The 18,154-nt window shown below is 31.1% G+C and overlaps 1 protein-coding gene across 6 annotated transcripts in view; it reads right to left on the minus strand.

Annotated features, from left to right (window-relative positions):
* Positions 1–18,154, minus strand: part of LOC123273099 (dachshund homolog 2) — a 230,557-nt gene that overhangs the window by 105,198 nt on the left and 107,205 nt on the right. For 4 of the 6 annotated variants that reach the window (XM_044740336.1, XM_044740331.1, XM_044740314.1 and 1 more), the window contains 2 exons: positions 17,124–17,370; positions 13,575–13,634 (listed from right to left, as the gene is read on the minus strand). In XM_044740336.1, the coding sequence (XP_044596271.1) occupies positions 13,575–13,634; positions 17,124–17,370 (307 nt within the window). The remainder of the gene's footprint in view (positions 1–13,574; positions 13,635–17,123; positions 17,371–18,154) is intronic. The other 2 variants (XM_044740345.1, XM_044740320.1) reach the window with 1 other exon arrangement.

Here is an 18,154-nt window from a genome sequence, read left to right on the forward strand (position 1 = left end):
ATTCAAAATTTTAGTTTTTGATAATTTATAGTTTCTAAAAATGATTAACAAAGGCCTTATTGAAAATTTGAGAATTTATCAAGAGAGAAAAAAGTTTTACGTTTGATAAATTTAGATTTTTTTCCAGATAAAAAATTTTAATTTTTCAGTTAGGTTGAAAAAATTTTTTGTACTAATTTTTAAAAGCCAAGAGATGACTTTTGACTTTCAAAACGATTCTAATTGAATAACTAACGCGGTAACTTTGAGTCCCTTTGTGTCTATTAATAACAAAAAATTATTATCATTACAATATAACAAAGTATCAAAAAAAAAAAAAAAACTTGAGACTCGTGCGAGTGACAAGCCTCCCAGTGACAAATGATAGAACTAAGTGTTGTTGATGTAACTATTTGGTCACTAGAGTAATCGTTTTTCAATAGTGATTCCCGAGGGAACTTTTGAGATTCTATTTATCACGATTGTAAAAATGTTTCTGACACTTGCCGTTAAAAAACGAGCCTCTGAAGCGAACGATTCGAAGCGTCCACGAGCTCGAGGAGTTTAAACCCGATAAATTTAAATAATATAAAATATGTCCTGCGTAAAATTATTATATTGTAGACGTAGATGTAGAAGAATAAGCGAGTCAGTGACACTCTTCTGCAGACAAGCTCTGTGCGGTACTCATAAATCGCTGGAGCGTTTAAAATCTACAATTCTAAAGCTTTCCATAAAACACTCGACAAAACGCTGGGCTTGCACTTTTCATCGCTATCGTGATATTCACACATACATACATACATTCACGTGCGAACATGGAAACATGGAAAGATATGGATATATACAAATCATACATGCTCTCATACATCTTTCTATCTCTCGATTCAACAGATTCACTGTTATGTGCTCTGTTCTACTGTTGAAATATGTAAAACCAAAATTTATAGTGACCTCTTCAATTTACATAGTCTCGGTTTTCTGAACGTGATGAGTGCTCGACTAATGAAAAGTTTCCCCACTCATATAATGCCCAGGACTGATCGCTTCACAAATTATTTCATTCCGAGATTGCACATGGACTGAAAGATTTTTTTTAATTAATTTTTTTCTAATACTAAAATATTTTTACTGTTAAAAAAAAAAAATATTTCATTCCAGAAAAAGATTATAAAAAAAATTTTGAGATATTCAATGTGATAATTTAAAAAATTTATTTGCGAATGAAAAAAATTAAACTTGAAACCAAAATTAGCCATTTAAAAATTTTACATCGATACTGCCATTCTAATACGTCGTATCCCAAATTTAGTAAATTTTACAGCAGACGGTAAAAACAGTTAATTTTTAACATTGATTAAATGGGATTCAACGGATGAAAATATTTATTTAAAAATAGTTATTAAACTATTTGACTTTTAAATTTTTAACATGATTTGCATAATATTGTTATGATTCTATTTTTCAAAAAAAGTCAATATGTCAAATTTTGTGGGATACGACGTATTAGAATGGCAGTATCGACATATTTAATAAAACACTTTATTTTTATCAAACAACACAACTTACACTAAAAGAAAAAGTATTTCATTTCTGAGTGTATACTTATTTTACTCAATAATTTTTAACTTCCCGCTAAGAAAATCGAAGATTTTCAAAAATCGGGAAGTTATTGGTTTTAACCCGTTTTTCGAAAATCGAGTTTTCATCAGATCTCGACATTTTGAGGTCCTAGGAAGCTTCCCTGACTACTCCCGCGAGGTTGTCACTATGTCTGTATGTATGTATGCGTGTGTGTGTGTGTGTGTGTGTGTGTGTGTGTGTGTGTGTGTGAAAGTATGTGAACCGCTTATAACTTTTGAACGGCTGGTTCGATTTTATCGCGGTTGGTGCCATTTGAAAGGGCTTGGCCAAACTTAGATTTTGAGTATAATTTGGACCGATTCGGATGAGTAGATTTTGAGAAATCTTAAAAAAACTAAGAAAAAAAATTTTTTCTAATGTGGTTTTTTTTTGGATAACTTTTAAACGGCTCCACCGATCAATGCCAAAAACTTATCAGCTTCAGACAATAAAAAACCACGTCGATCGCCACCAAGCTGGTCGAAATCGGTTGATTCGTTCGAGATATATCGTGAACGAAAGAAAACCGAAAAAAGTGTTTTTTCGGGATTACTCCGAAATTTTTGATTCGATCAATTAAAACCTGAAAATAACTTATGAGGATGATAAAACTGCGTCGAATGCCGCCAATTGCGTGAAAATCAGTTGATCCATTCAAAAGTTATTGCGGTTTGAAAATTCCAAAAATAGTGTTCTATGAAAGTGCTATCAGACTTTTGAGCTGGGAGAGCTCAAATGCATAGAAATATTATCTCTTTGAACTCAGTGAGCTCAAAATATCACATTAATTATATTTTGAGCTCAAAAATCTCAAAAATGTCATAAGTACAATTTTAAGTGCCCAAGTATGGAATTAGCGGGAAGTTGCAGGGATGGCCTTTAAGGTGAACCGTTTTTCTAATTTTTTTTTCGAAGATTTACAAATAAGGTGAGATTGATTTAAGAAATTACCGACTTGCTTCAAAAATATGTACCAATGATTGAATTTTTGTTATTTTCTATATAATCGAAAGTAAGTTTCAAATATTTTTCAGAATAGATTCAAATGAAAATTCCTTAGTTTTGTTAAGTATTTCGAATAAAGAAATTCCTTGAGTCTAGAAGATAAAATTTTTAAAAGGAAATTAAATTATTGTTAGTTTTCGGGAATTTTGTTCTTTGACGAAGAATTTGATTGTTTTTTTATTTTTTTTTTTTACATACAAATTTAAAATATTTTGCTGAGGAAAAAAGTAAAAATAAATAATTTAAATAGTTGATTCTGTGGAGTTTAAAAAATTGAAAAGTCACTTGACAAATGGTTTTAACGTATCGCCCAAAGCGGAAAGAGAAGGAGTAAGGGGTATACTTTGGTTGGTGTTACATATCACGAAAAAGTATCACGCGGTATACGGCGCTGTACGGGGTAGATGAAAATATAGTGAAGAATAAAATAAAAATAAAAAATGAGAATAGAAGGGAAGAGGGATATGTTGTGGGAGAACATCACAGATGCGTCGTGACTGATGGTCCAGTACTTCCAGATGTATACCGCCCGTATATATATATATATATATATATATATATATATATATATATATATATATATATATATATATATATAAATCCATCTATCCCTTTTCTCTTTTTATCATCTCTTTCATTCAGTTGTTTGTTCAGTTTGCTCGATATGATAAAAATACCTATTGGAAGTGGAGGATGCTAACTATATATAATATACATCACATAACTCGCGCTCTATAAAGTATAAAAGATAAAATAATCTCAACAAAATGACGCGAGAAAACATAACGAGGATTAACTGAAAACACTTTCGAATAATGTTTTTACAGTGATGTATACATGCTAACTCAGTATGTCACCTTTATATGTAAGCTTTCATCAGATTATTAAGCCTCCCTCGCTAATAACATTTCATACTTTTTAAAAACACGTGTTTTATTTATTTTACATTCTGCTTTATTTATTTTTTCAACGTATATGCTTGTACTAAGAGTTTGTTGACTCAAATTATTTTACTTTCTCACACATTTTTGAATCACATATATTTTATTGAGTACTAATAGAAGGATTTATTTGAAAGTACCTATTAAATAAAATTTATTGAACAATAATACATATTTTACAGTGTTTTTTTTACCCACAGATGGAAATAATGTTTATCATCAGAATCTTTGACGCTAAGTTGAATTTTGAAGTTACCAAAAAAAATAAAACGTCAAATTTTATAAATATTTATTAACAGGTATCGATGGGTCATAAAGCCTAGCTACAGAATTTTTTTGTTAATATTTTATAGAAAATGTCCTCAAAAACGATAAAAAATTAGATCATCTTTAATAAAAAAAGAAAAATTCTTGGATCAAGTTTAATTTACTTAATTCAAAAATAATTTCTCAATTCAAAAACTTTTTTATATTTGATTCAAGATAATCAAATTTTTCGAAATGATGTTCTTGTTCAAAATTTTTACTCATATGATGAAAGAATTAATCAAAAACTAAAATCAGTATATTTTATCTTTAGGCAAAAAATTTTTTTTTTCTTAAAAAAAAAAAGTATCAATTATTTCCAATATCAATAATTGTTTAAAAAGTGTAACTTAAACTGCTGATTATACGCGTGTCCGGAAACGGAGTGATCAAACGTGAAAGCGGTAGTTAATTTAAAAGCACCGGAAGCGGTGGCATTAAATAAACGCGGTCAAACATTTCCGCAAATGAGAGCCATCGATATGTCATCAAGCAGGACAGCGATCCAGCGGGAAATGGACAAGTATCGCGCTGTTACACGGAAGTCCAAGGTTACAGGTCTGAGGGGGAGACACTGCTGGCGTAGCGGTGGTACTTTTGATAATTAACTAATATTTGCGGTGTCCTGTACTGTGTGTGCGTATGTATAGTACCGAAGCGATGTATTCCTGAGGATACTAGAGAGACCTAGAGTAAATACCGGCATCTGCCTGTGCTCACATCAACCGTGTAGGTGCGTCCAGTGTACGCACTCGCAGTCGCGCGGTATCAGACCCTTTGCAAATACCGGTGCCCTCCGGCGACGGATCCCACGATCTTGTTTGATATCATTTTGTATTGTTTATTGTTTTCATTTCGGGAAAATCATCTGTATAATTACGAGAATAAAGAAAATTTTGTCTCCGGTGGATTTATTTAATAAAATGAGTTTTTTAATTAAAATTTAGTATCATTTATTTATTTTATTTTGTACATGTCAAATATTAATCCATATAATATTTAATAATAATTAATATTAATATTAATTGATCCTATTATAGTAATATTAGTTTTAAAATTTATTGTTTTTGCTTCTTATTCGTTTTTAGTTCTAATTCATAATTCTCGATAGTCATAAAATGACTAAAAATTACTAGTATAAATTACCGGGAAAAATAATTGCTATCAAAGTTGGGTCCAAATAAGTGTGATAATAACTACACACATTCGCGAAAAATTCCGCGGAAGGAGTATTGCATGTCACACGAGTATGAATAAGTGTTGGCTCCTTATTACTGTAGGTATATTATAAGTATACCATATGATACGATGGGAAAACAGTAGGCGAGATCTTGTACCTCTTCTTCTCCTTCTCCTTCTTCATCTTCTTTTAGTTGTTGTGCTTCTTCAACTGCTTCTTTGTCTTGTTAATATTGTTCTTCTGTTGACCTCGTACCTCAGCTAGTGTAGTGTAATATACTAGCGTAGCGTGTAGAGAGCACGTCGAAGGGGAACTATTTAATAACAATATATCTTAGCCACCACAATGTTATATTGTATGGCCTCTATTCTATTCTATTCTGTACACCGAAGTCGCAACGGTGTACTCTCTATCTTCTTGGATGATATTCCCGAGGAAGACGGAATAAAAGATAGAGACATATATCACGACAGAGAGCAGCGAGCATTGTGTTAACGCAAGTTGGTATTTGTTTCGGGGCTGATTTACAGGATCCGCGAGCTTCTTATAATTAAATTCTATCCTCGCACGCCAAAACTTTGTAATTATTTTTTGTAAAAATTACACTTTGTTAACAATTTTGTTCCTTATTGTTCTCAAAAAAATTTTCAAATATTTTTAGAATTACAAAAAATAAAGTTAAACTTGATGACTCAAAACAATGTCACTTATTTACCAATTAGTCTTAAAATACCGCGTAATAAAGGATTAAATGTTTTAAGATCATTAAAAATGTGTCAATTATTTTCCACGGATTAAAGTTTGTAACTAGTGAAAGCTTTGAACAAGAAAAAATATCATAAAAACGTAGTGATGATTACCGGAGGGCGTGTTATGCTAAGGTACATTATTAGAAGACTAGACATACCCGTCAGCCTATAACGAGGTGCCAAGGAAACTTGGGTACGCGACAAAAGCCAGTCCATGGGTTAGTAGTATTATGTTTAGTAGTATCTGTCATACTTCAAATAGCGGCGCTGCACATGTTGAGGTGACAAAATTATAATTAATTAAAAACACTATTAATCAATAGGCGTTCAAGTGTGTAACAACTTTCCTTTCTTAAACATTGTCGACTACGCCTACGCCCATCATAATTTATATTTATATTTATATTGTAGACGATCAATTTATCTATGAAGTTTAGAGTTAAATTACTAAATTACGAGACATAATACGGTATGATTTTATTTTTTTTTGAATATTTATGACTGAAGTGTAGGTAATGAAATAATTTTTTTTTTAGAAAAAATTAATATAGAACTGATTATTCACAAATAGATTGATTAATGAACAGTCAGTAAATTAATTATTAAATGTAAGCAATTATTTTTTAACTTTTAATGAATATTTTTTTTAGTAAGAAATTTTTTTTGTTAAGTTAAAAAAAATTATTTATAGTTTATAAATATATTTTGGGATGATGTCTCACTTGCAATATTACATTAATAATTTTTATTCAAAGGTCCAAATAAATAATTATTAAAAATTAAAACTGACTGATAAACTTTTACTAAAAATGTAATAAATCATCTGATGTTAAAAAATCATTTATTAAATATTAATGAAACTTGTTAAATATTACCAAACCCTTCTATCATTGTCAATTTTCGACTATAAACTTGTCAAGAGCAAGGTCACTAGGATCAAAAAATCTAAAAAAAAAAAAAAATTAACCCAATTTATTCGTCTGGACGTGACCCTTGACGCAATTAACTTCATCTGAGCGATTATTCGCCGGAAAGATTGTTTCTCCATCTCGAGTTTTTAGCAGGCAATGGATCAATATTGGATATTATTTATTCGGGGTAAGGGGCGAAAGGCAAGAGGAGAAGACCGATGAGGATCGATGCCAATAATGATAAACGATTCTAAGAAAGGATCCATAAGAATTGATTGGGATGCCCTTCGACCAGTTATAAAATATTTATGCTTCATATTTATAACAACTATAACATACTTTTTCGACGTTTGTCTATTATACTGATGTATACTAGGAATATTAAGTCTATAAATACACAGACTCCTCTTCCTCGATACTTTTCTCGATCACGCAAACAAAATGATTATCCGGATGTCTGCATACCAGATACCAGACGGATTTTTAGTCTACTAGACCAAAAAAAGTGAACAAAAAAATGACGTAAATAATAATTAAATCCAAGTTTGATTTTAATAAAAATATAAACATCCTATGGATCATAATAATGATGATGATGATGATGATTAATATGTTTTTTTCCCTTTATTTTAAGTAGGAATAATTATTGAAATTAGCTCGAGACTGTCGTTAATTATCTGACGTTTGCTGACAAGTTGAAGCACGGAATTAATCAGACTGGTGGCTCGCTGATGCATGCACACGCACACCTATGTAAAATGTTGTACCGAGTATGCCTGATACCATTCCACGCATTTGTATTTATTATTATTATATCTATATCTCTGTATATATAATCATCATATGATCATGCATCGTCCACAGTGTGTGCTCAAGGGGTTCGGTGCCGACAGTTCGTTTGAACGCAATTAGTACTAACAGATAATCCCCACGTATTATCTACTAATCGATGAATTAATTTTACTTAATATTAATATGTCTTTTTCGCTTTTACACTTCTTTTGATTTAATTGACATTCACTTATCATCTGATTTTTTTTTTTTTTTTTAAAGAAAGTTTTAATTATGGAGAAAATTTTGTAATAATAAAAATGTTTATTAAAAATTTATTTATACAAAATTAATGAAATTAAAATTTTTTTTAAATAAAAATTTATGAAGAATTTTCATGATCGATAATAGCTTAAAGAATTTTCATCGAATAAATGAAAAGAATAATAAATATAAATTTTAAATTCTTCAAGATTTTTAGGAAAAAAAAAAAAATTCTTAGCAAGTATAATAATATTTTATACTTTGCTATCACCATAATTCATAAGCAATCACAAAGTATAAACCATAAAACATATTTTTTTATTATACAATTATTTGTATTTTTTATTTTCACTTTAATCTTATTCATTTTTCGCTGACGGTGGACGGCGGACTTTTATGCTACCGAAGACGTTTTAAGTTTTGTGTCTTATAGAAGTTTAACAAGAAAAATAAAACACCGAGAGAAGATGAATAAGAGGGAAAGGCTCAATTTTATGAATATTATTTTCCAGCAGATGTCTTTCCCGATAAGACGTCAACGTCGCTGTAATTAATGACGTCTTGAAAAGACGACAGAGATGAGAAAGATCCTAGGGCGTAGAAGGAGGGGGGGGGATGTTTTTACCCGCGCGAAAGAGCTGATAAGGAGCCGAGAGGCAAGTGCTCGTCATTTGGCTGGGGATAACACGACAATGCGCGTGAATTATGCCACAATGACTGGGTAGTTTTAAACCCAGGAAGTCGACATTAGCGATCTACCGTCTACCCGAAGGCACTTTGATACACTGGGTTTCTATGGCGCACCGTACGGCTACCATTAATATTACTTTGCCAGACTCAGTGCGTTCACGTTCACGTTTATGTCCTGCGAATTACGTCGGCTCAGGTTAGAAGTATACAATGCCGAAAGTTCGCTTTTGCTTGATTCTAAACACAAACTTTGTTAATTTATTAATTCCTTAGAAAATTATTTTAACATTCTTCGACGCTCTTAAGATTATTATAATTAATCGGCAAATTAATTGGTTGTGGACTTTGCAATTTTTTAAGGTCTCAAAATTTTTGACATTTAAACAATGGTTAGATAAATAATTTTTACATCAAAATTAAAATTTTTCACAATGTAAACTTTAGAAATTTAAACTTCAATAAAATAAACTCTAAGGGCCAGTTTTTCAATCCGGGATAACATTTTATCTGAGATAAATGTACCGCCAATATAATAAAGAAATAAATAATTCAGCACAGTAATATTGCGTACGAGTAGTTATCCCTAAATTTAGTCACTTATTTTGAATTAAAATAAATAAAAACATTAGCCACATGTCACAGAAACATAAACTTCCAACTGTGACAATTTGCTGATTGTAAATAAATAATATTATTATAGTTTTTCTTCTTTCACAATAGAAAAGTATATTGTACTCGGTGTATTATCATAGTTTATGGAGAACATTGTTAATTTCGTTTTATCTTCCGACGATGATTCAGATAATAATAATGATGCTGATAATAACAAAAACTACCTAATTTACAAATTAAGAAAAACTTTCCTCCTAAAAATACCACAAAACTCAACTATAGTTCATCGGATTTATAATCATATCATCGAGGACATTTAATTTTTCAATGGAATACTAAATTGGGTGTGCTTTTTGCGTTTGACATATCTATTATTAATTTATAATTGTATTAATTAATTTAAAATACTTTAATTAACACAATAAGAGGTTATTATTATTTTATGATAGGGGTATATTTATTTATTTATTTAAATATTTATTTTCATTTAAATGAATGACCAAATTCATGGAGAACTAACTGAGAGCAATATCACGTCGCTGAATTATTTTTTTTTATTATATTGGCAGTACCTATATCTCGGATAAAATTTTATCCCGGATTGAAAAACTGGCCCTAACAGATTACTACACAAAAAAATTTGCAAGCATGTTTAACATTAGTTAAGACAATCAATATTGATTTTATCCATACAATTAATACTATCAGCAGTGATCCTTCACAAAAAAATTCACGAAATAAAAAGCCTCAATAATTCGACTGTTCGTTTAAAACCAGCCTAACAATATATACAATATACACCGAAAAATATATATAAAAAAAAACACACAAATGCATGTGGGTGTCAGCGCGTCAAATTTAAATTATATGAAACAAAGCGGGCCAGTTATTGTTACTATCCAAATAACAAAAAATTAAACGTACACAGTAACAAATTTTTCGTCATTTTGTAAAGTGTAAAAATGTTTGTGTAGAATTTAACATTTTATTGTGTAGAATTTAACATTTTAGTATGTTGATTCAACACAATAAAGTGTTGATTCAACACAGATTGTGTAAAAAAAGTCATCAACACAAATTTTTGTGTTAAATTTGACGAAAAATTTTTTACTGTGTACAAATTCCTACAATACCCATTTAAATGCTGCATATTAATTTTTGCATTACTTTTAAAAATTACTAATACTAATTTTATTTTTTCACTGTCACAAAATTCTAACCTAAAATTTATCAAATATCTCAAATGAATAAAAGAATTAATTTAAGAGAAATAACTAAATTTAATTAACTAGTTTTTCTTGGCCGCAGATGGGACAAGAGAACTCGTAAATAACTGGAGTCCGTTTGGTAGGTGGGATCGCGAGCTCCGAATGGATTAGCATAAACAAATCATCTGGATTAAACCGGGCCTTGACTGGTGTGCGAAAAGTGAGTGAGTGAGCGAGCGAGATAAAGGTTTGTAGTCTGTATATGTGGTGCAGGGGAGCAGGGAGCCGGGAGTTTAGATCGGGAAAGAGAGAGATTCTCGGAAGCATGTTAAATCAAAAGGACAAACAATTAATAACCCGACGCGCGAAGGGCCAGCGATAAATCAGAATTAAACTGGGAGTTAAATACTCGCGGCTCGGATACGACGGGGCGGAAAGTAAAGGACTCGGTAGGTGTAGAATAGTGTTGGGAATAAACAAAGTAAAGTAAAGTAAAGGTTTACACATCAGTGTCAGTCGCAACAAGTCCGATTTCGGCGGGCAGCCACCAAGCTACTCGCCATGAATATTCACGGTCTGCTTTTCCCTAGATTGTTTTCTCTTTCTCGTTCTCGTTCTCTTTCTCTTTCTCTGTATTGACGGGATGGGAGTAAATATATGTGTATAGTTTAAAGTCAAAGGCTGGAATATCACAATACGCGTTTGTCCGGTTGACGAAGTCTGGCAAAGCAAATAGAGAGTAAGCGACCAGACGGAGATAAAGAGGGGGTGTCACATTTGTCTGTATGTGTGCTTTAAACTCTCTGTTGTTTCGTCCAATATATATAATAATGGTGACAAAGAAAACGTATATATGTATGTAAAGAGGGTGCCAGTGGTCATTGCCTTTGAATTGGAAATTACGTTTCCAGCGGGCAAGTGTCGATTCAAATCCCTCTCCATTATACCGGTCACCTTATCAAAATCGAAATCGAAATTCGACGCCCCTCAAGCGACCTCAATAAAACTCCCTCTGACAAATTTTTATTGTCGATTGAGAAAAAATTGCTTCAAAGAGGAGAGATTTTCGAGATTGTTTTTAAATATTTGTCGTGGGGTGATATTGTTTTGGTTAGATATTAATATAAACTGTTTTTATTAATAAACAAAGAATGCTAGATTACTTTTAAATTTAACAATTAAAAATATTAATTAGCTTTAAGAGAAAATTTTTTTTGAGAAGTTTAATCATCTTAAAACAAACAGGAAAATTTTTATACTAAGAAATTTTTCTTGGTTCAAATAAATTTTATTATAATCAAAAAATTTTTGAATTGATTCATAACAAAGAAATTCCTTTAAAATTATTTTCTTTTGTATCAAATTAATAAATAAGCAATTGTAATGAACGTCTATTATTTATAATTTAGACACTAAAAAAAAAATAATTAACTTGATTCAAGAAAAAAAATCTGAAACCAAGAAAATTAAGTTGTAGAATTTTATTGTTTTGAATCAAGCGAAACGATTCTCAAATTAAGAAATTGTTTTTGCTTAAAGTAAATTTTAATTGATTCAAATATTTTTCAGCTTGAAGAAAAATGATGAAACTTTTTAAAATAATGTTTTTGGTTCAAAATTATTTCTTTTTTTTAATCGAATTTTTTAAAAGATTTTTTTGTTTATTCTCTGTATATAAAATACAGTGAAGACATTATTTTTTTAGAGCTTGAAAATTTACTAAATATTATTAAATTCTAAGCGATTCTACTTTATATTGAAGTGCTCTTCTAATTTTCGAGATTAATCATTTTAAAAAAAAAAGTATAAAAATTATTTGAAAGCTGAAAATAAATTTGTCAATAAATGTGGTGCATTTATTATGTAGTCGTGGACATATTTTGAGTGATGTTGATGTCGAATGTATGACTTGGTCCGTACACGGGACCCCAGTTCGGAGGTTTGAGTTCCCAATTGGGTGACAGTAGTCGGTAGCGATGCGAGATAAGCCTGGTACGCGGATGCAGGAGTCGAGTATTTCGCGGCAGTCGAATTATTTAATCCCCAAATGATGAACGGGGACGTCGCGACAATGATCTGCGTCGCGTAAAGTGACAAGTGGTCGGGATCATCGGGGTGAACCCGTAGCAGACGCGTTTAGTAACGTTCTCTCTCTGAATATATATAGTAACACTATTCGGATATGTCCTATACCAATGAAGCTTTTCATTATATGTGAGTGTGTGAGTGAGAGACTCGCGCAACTAGCGGTCGCGGCGGTTAGGGGTTGAAACGATGAGATCAGTGAGATCGAGAGGAGGAGAACGCACGAGCCGTACAAATCATGTTGGCATTACCGCGTCAAGCGAGGACTCAACCCATCACACGCCCGGAAACTCGATGCTGACGGTAATACTGATTTATCGGAAATGCTAGGTGGTTTGATGCATTTCCCATACCGGTGATGCCACCACTGGAACTGCCATTGCCACTGCCACTGCCACTGCCACTGCTACCTCTATCGTCCTCAATAAGCTTTACATTTTTACATAAAACAACCGGATACAACCCATTTTTCGGTTAATTGGGAATTATGGGACTATCGCCCGCCAGCCTAAATTCGATCACTAAAACTCAATCGGAAATTTATTTACCATTTAAATTATCGCTCCACGCTTTATACTCATTTGTCATGTACGAGAGGGATAGATACTTTTAAATATTTTTAAAAATATGTATCGAGGAAAAGTATAAAATTTCATCACACGGAAAAATCAAGGAATGTCAATAAAATTTTAAATAGTTAATAAATTTTCGTGAATAATGGTTATTGTAATTTTTGGGAAATTGTTTAGACAGAGATCGAAAGATTTTTTTTTCATTTTGTTCCTCGCTATTATTAAAATCCCGAAAAAATTTCAATGAAAAATAAGACAAGTTGGTATTTTTTTTAGTTTTGAAATTGAAGAATGTCTGTGAAAATTTTTTTTTATAATTTTAAAATTGATAAAAAATTAAATCAGTATCCGTGAGAAATAAATTTTCAACTAAGATCATTTTGAAGAAATTCGTTCCCTTGAATCAACCAAGAAAATTCTTAAATTAAAAGACTTCTATTCGATTCAAGATAAAAAATTTCTTTAAAATGATTTTCTTAATCCAAGATTTTATCACTTGAATAAAGTTAATTTTTCAATCAATGCACTAATAACTAAAAATGGTAAAATGCTTGCTGACGTCACATCAACACAGTTCTTTTCATATCTATTGTATTCATTCATTTTAAAAAATAAGCGCTAAAATAAATGCCTGTAAAGTTAAGGACACACTTAATCGTAAATATAAATTCTCCTTACCTTTCGAGATGCTTGACGATGTCTTCGTAGGCAGCTCGGCAGTTTTCCCATACACCCGATCTTAAATTAGAAAAAAAATTAAATGAAATGTATCATCAGTCCAAGTAAAGTAAGATGAAAGAATTTGTGAGTTTGTCAAGAAAAAAAAAAATGAAATAAATCTCGACATTGAATCAATTGCCCGGCTTTTGAAGTCGCTGATTAAAAAAAGGACGAGATTTTTATCATTCCCGCTGGTTACGAGTCACCGAGTTTTTTTTACATTTGCAAAGACGGTAAATTATTTACCCGAAGTTACTCGAGATGAAATTAATGAAGTTTATAAATTAATATAAATACAAGGTATGGTGGACAAGTGTTTATGTGTTTATCGACGCCGGAGGGTGCAGGACCTCATAGACGGGGTGCAGTGAATTAATCATATTCCGGTGTTTGTCGTAGTCCCTGCCCTTTACCCCGCAGGCTTGTCCCGCTTATATCTGCTCAAGTCCTCAAACGTAATCCATCTTACCTCCTGATCTCTCTCAGACATTTGCTTCTCATTCTGTTTATTTCCTTTTTGCTCGTTCGCGTTATATTACGTGTACGTGTGCCGGCTATAGATTTGCATTTTAATTAAAAGCAAAGCGCTGAAATCATAATGTGAAACGTGAAATCATAAGGTGCATGTCTTCTCATCCTATACTCTTTTATTTACTTATTATTCCCATCCTAGTTATCTAATTTATAGTTATTGTTGTTGTTATTATTCCTTTTATTTAGTATCAATTGAATCTTTATCTCTTAAATAGATAATTGATTTTTTTTAAGTTTATTTAAAAAAATTAACGAAATTTTAGTATCATTATTAATTCAATTAAATGAGAATAATTTGTTTCGAAAACTAAAAAATTTTTCTAAGTTCAAATAATCAAAATTTTTTATTAAAACAAAGTCTTCTTTAAGTTAGATTAATACATAGAAAATTAATGCATTAAAAAAAAAAGTTTGAATCAAGAAAACAAATTTTTGAACCAAGTAATATTTACGTAAACAAAGAAAAATTTCTTCGAAATAATTTTTCTGATGCTCGATTCAATAAAAAAAATTTTTCAAAATGATTTTTTTTCAAAATTTTTTTATTTTTGAGTATAACCTTTTTTTTACATAAAATTTCAACTATAAAGTCATGACTTAAAATTATTAACATGATAATTTTTTTTGGTTTAAAAATATTTATAAAACTTAAAAAATCAAACTCTTAGTAAAATTTTTATTTGAAAAGAATTTTTTATAAAATTTAAAAATAATCTTGAGTTTTCAAATTAAAAAAGAAACTATGACGTAGACTTAATGGTTATTTGTTAAGTTCCAAATGTTAGAAAAATCATAAATAAATAATTAAATTCACAATTTACATCATACCATAAATGATTCTTTATTAAATCTAAAATTCAAATCCCCTGCTTTTAATAAATAAATAACCTTTATCATAAACAGAAATAAAGATGCTTATCCAAAGACTTAGTTGAATATTGGATAACAGTCTTGACAAGTAATTAGCTGCTCTCGCGTTATGGATAATAGGAGCTTCTCAAGACGTCGCAATAATTTACGAAAAGGGAAAGATCTAGAGTGCAGACTTGTAAGCGAAGGGGTGAAAGCAAAGCAAAGCTGGAAAGCAAGAAGTAAAGGGAAATTCATACTTGATGCAAGGGCTAAAAGGCCTCAACCACAAGATGTTACATGTATAAGTAAAGGTAGTCTGTAGTGTACAGTAAATCGAATATGTAAGGTGTAAGGATGTAAGATGTCGGACCGTAAGTGGTTGAGGTTAACATTTTGAATGTATTGTCAATACAATGTTGCCAACACGCGTCGGCTGGTTAATGGCTTACCACAATTTGTCGTTGGTAATTTCGTCGTCAGTCTTACAGTGGCCGTCATTAACATCAACATCTCGGTAAAAACCATTAGAAGCAATTTATGAATTGTAATTATGACTTAAATAAGTAAATTTAATTAATGAAATTATTGTGTTGTAAGTATTACTGAGATCAAGTGTCAAGTTGGTGCACTTGTTCATTGCATAGAAAGAGAGAGAGAGAGAGAGAGAGAGAGAGAGAGAGAGAGAGAGAGATTGCCTTTTATTTACTTACCCCCGGAATGTAATTTAAGCCCGGCTGTGTTGAAGGGAAATAAAGGTAGAGTGAGGCGGAGGGAATAAGAAAAGTAAAGAAAGCAAGGAATTAAGAATGAAGAATAAAGAAGAACAAGTTTAAGAAAAAGAGGAGATCAAGTAGTGTCGAGACCCCCCGGATTTCCACGGCTTCACTGTCTTTCTAAATCCTCTTAAACTTGTATTCTTTTGGCCTCGCGAGCTTATGGTGCACTTCGCGTTCTTATATCGGAACAGACGAACCTGCACCGAACAATTTATAAAGAAGGTGCGCTCTTTTCGAACCGATGTTTTATGTGACTCAACAGCACGGAATCGGTAATTAAATAAAGACAATTGTAGCTTGCAAATGTGTCATCGATACTGGTTTTTTAATATAAAGACGAGACTTTTTAAAACACTAATTTTATTTACAGATAAATTTATTCTTTTACTGCTGTTTAAATTATTGGATTGAGATCTTTGTCAAGAAATTTATGGGTGAAATATATACACTGATTATTGAATTTGTTTTATTCAAGAATTTTATTGTCTTGAATAAAGCAAAAAAATCTTGAACTAAAATATTCTTCTTGATTAAAAATAATTAAATTTTTAAAAATAATTTTCTTGGTTTAAAAATTTTTTTTTTAATCAAATTAATTTTTCTATGAATATCCACTGAGAAAAAAAAACATTTATTAAGAAATTATTCTTGACATAAAATCTGAAAAAATCTTCGAAATGATAAAAATTACATTTATTTCTCTATTATAATAAAGTCCGGGCAATGTTTTTTCTTTTTTTCAGTGTATTTATTTTCTTTGAAAACTACAAAATCTTTCATTCAAAAGTAAAATTTTAGAACGAAAATTTTTTTGATTTTTGCGAGAGTTATAATTCATTAATCCTACATCAGTAAACATCTAAAATACTTTAAAGTATTTGAATTAAAGATTGTAAATTTAAATAAAAAATAAAAAAAAATATCTAAAGTCTGAATAATTTTCCGTAATTAGATAAATCTCAGGTACAACTATAATATAAAGCAATAACTTTAAAACGATGAACAAGTAAAAGATACTTATTAAGCAAGCGAAGAAGGGGACAAAACTCTGGTCGTTTAATTTCTCCCCATCCGCTCGGAAAATCTCAGTCGCTCTGCTCAGAGTTAATGAAAATGTTTCCCGCAGCGTCAGTTCGTCATTTCCGAGATCATTAGCAATAAATACAGGGGCAACGCGAATTCAATTGTACGAACTTTAAGCTCAAACTCACGTCGAGGCTAATCACCCTGCCTGCTGCCGTATAATACAATTTAACGTTCGTCTTTCACTATTTTTAATTCCAAACTCTAACTTTTAACATTTGTATTAAAATTAAATTAAAGAGTATACATATATAAATGTTACCTTGCCAGAGCTTCCATGTTGGTCATGTTCGGGTTGACTTTAAGTCCTTGTTCAACACGCGCCTGCACCTGTGCCTGTAGATGGTGCGGAAGGCTCGCAGGCGAGAGAATAGCCGTGTGTCCAGCACCTGGATGTCCTCCGAGCTGCATGTACTGCATGTGACTCAAGTGTGTGGGCGGCTGATTGTATCCGTTCGCCAGCAGAGGTGACTTCTCCAGTCGCGAAACGTCTGCAAACATGAAATCGTCTAAATTTAAATTAAATTATCAGTACTTGTCACTATAAACTATTTTTTATTTTAATTTTTATTTTTTGGCTTTTTTATTTGAGCTAAAGATTTAAACAAACTGGAATAGAACGTGCGGCTGACGTTACAGAGGAGGATAAAGAGCGCTTTTGTCGGGTTGATGGATCGCTGTCCGCTTAACCAAATATCAATCACAACGGCGTGATAGTATAGTATGAGCGGCTTACTTGTATAGCAAACTCTATTCATATATGGAGAGATAGATATTATAGATATAGATATTTTACACAGTATAATCTGTACGCCGATTTCACTGGAGACTAATACACACTTACACTATCCTATAGCCGTGCAGTGTTTGTACAACGACTTAGAGTATACAATACAAAATGTTACTTCAACCCTCCATGTATCGAGAAAATCTAATAACTAATAACATCAAAATATTAACTTTTATTCATTTTATTACTTGGTCATTTTTTTAGTTTGATTTTTTGTTGAAGATATCTCGATTATAAGTTCAAAAAAAATTAACAGAAACTTTAATTTCTTTCTTTAAAATTAAATGCAAAGTAAATTGTGATAAAATTCGACTATTCTCGTAACTATTAGCGAGTTTTGTAACCCGACTGTAATTCAGAAAATTTAAAAAACATTTTTTTCTGTAGTAATTTATGTAAATTATTTAAATTTATTTAATGAATTACAAAAGTTTCGGATTCCTTTTTGAGACAATAAATTGTAAGCAAAATATTTAAGGAAGTACGAGCACCAAGGCAACTTT

The sequence above is a fragment of the Cotesia glomerata genome, linkage group LG1, assembly GCF_020080835.1.
Source record: "Cotesia glomerata isolate CgM1 linkage group LG1, MPM_Cglom_v2.3, whole genome shotgun sequence".
In the NCBI taxonomy this organism is placed as follows: Eukaryota; Metazoa; Arthropoda; class Insecta; order Hymenoptera; family Braconidae; genus Cotesia; species Cotesia glomerata.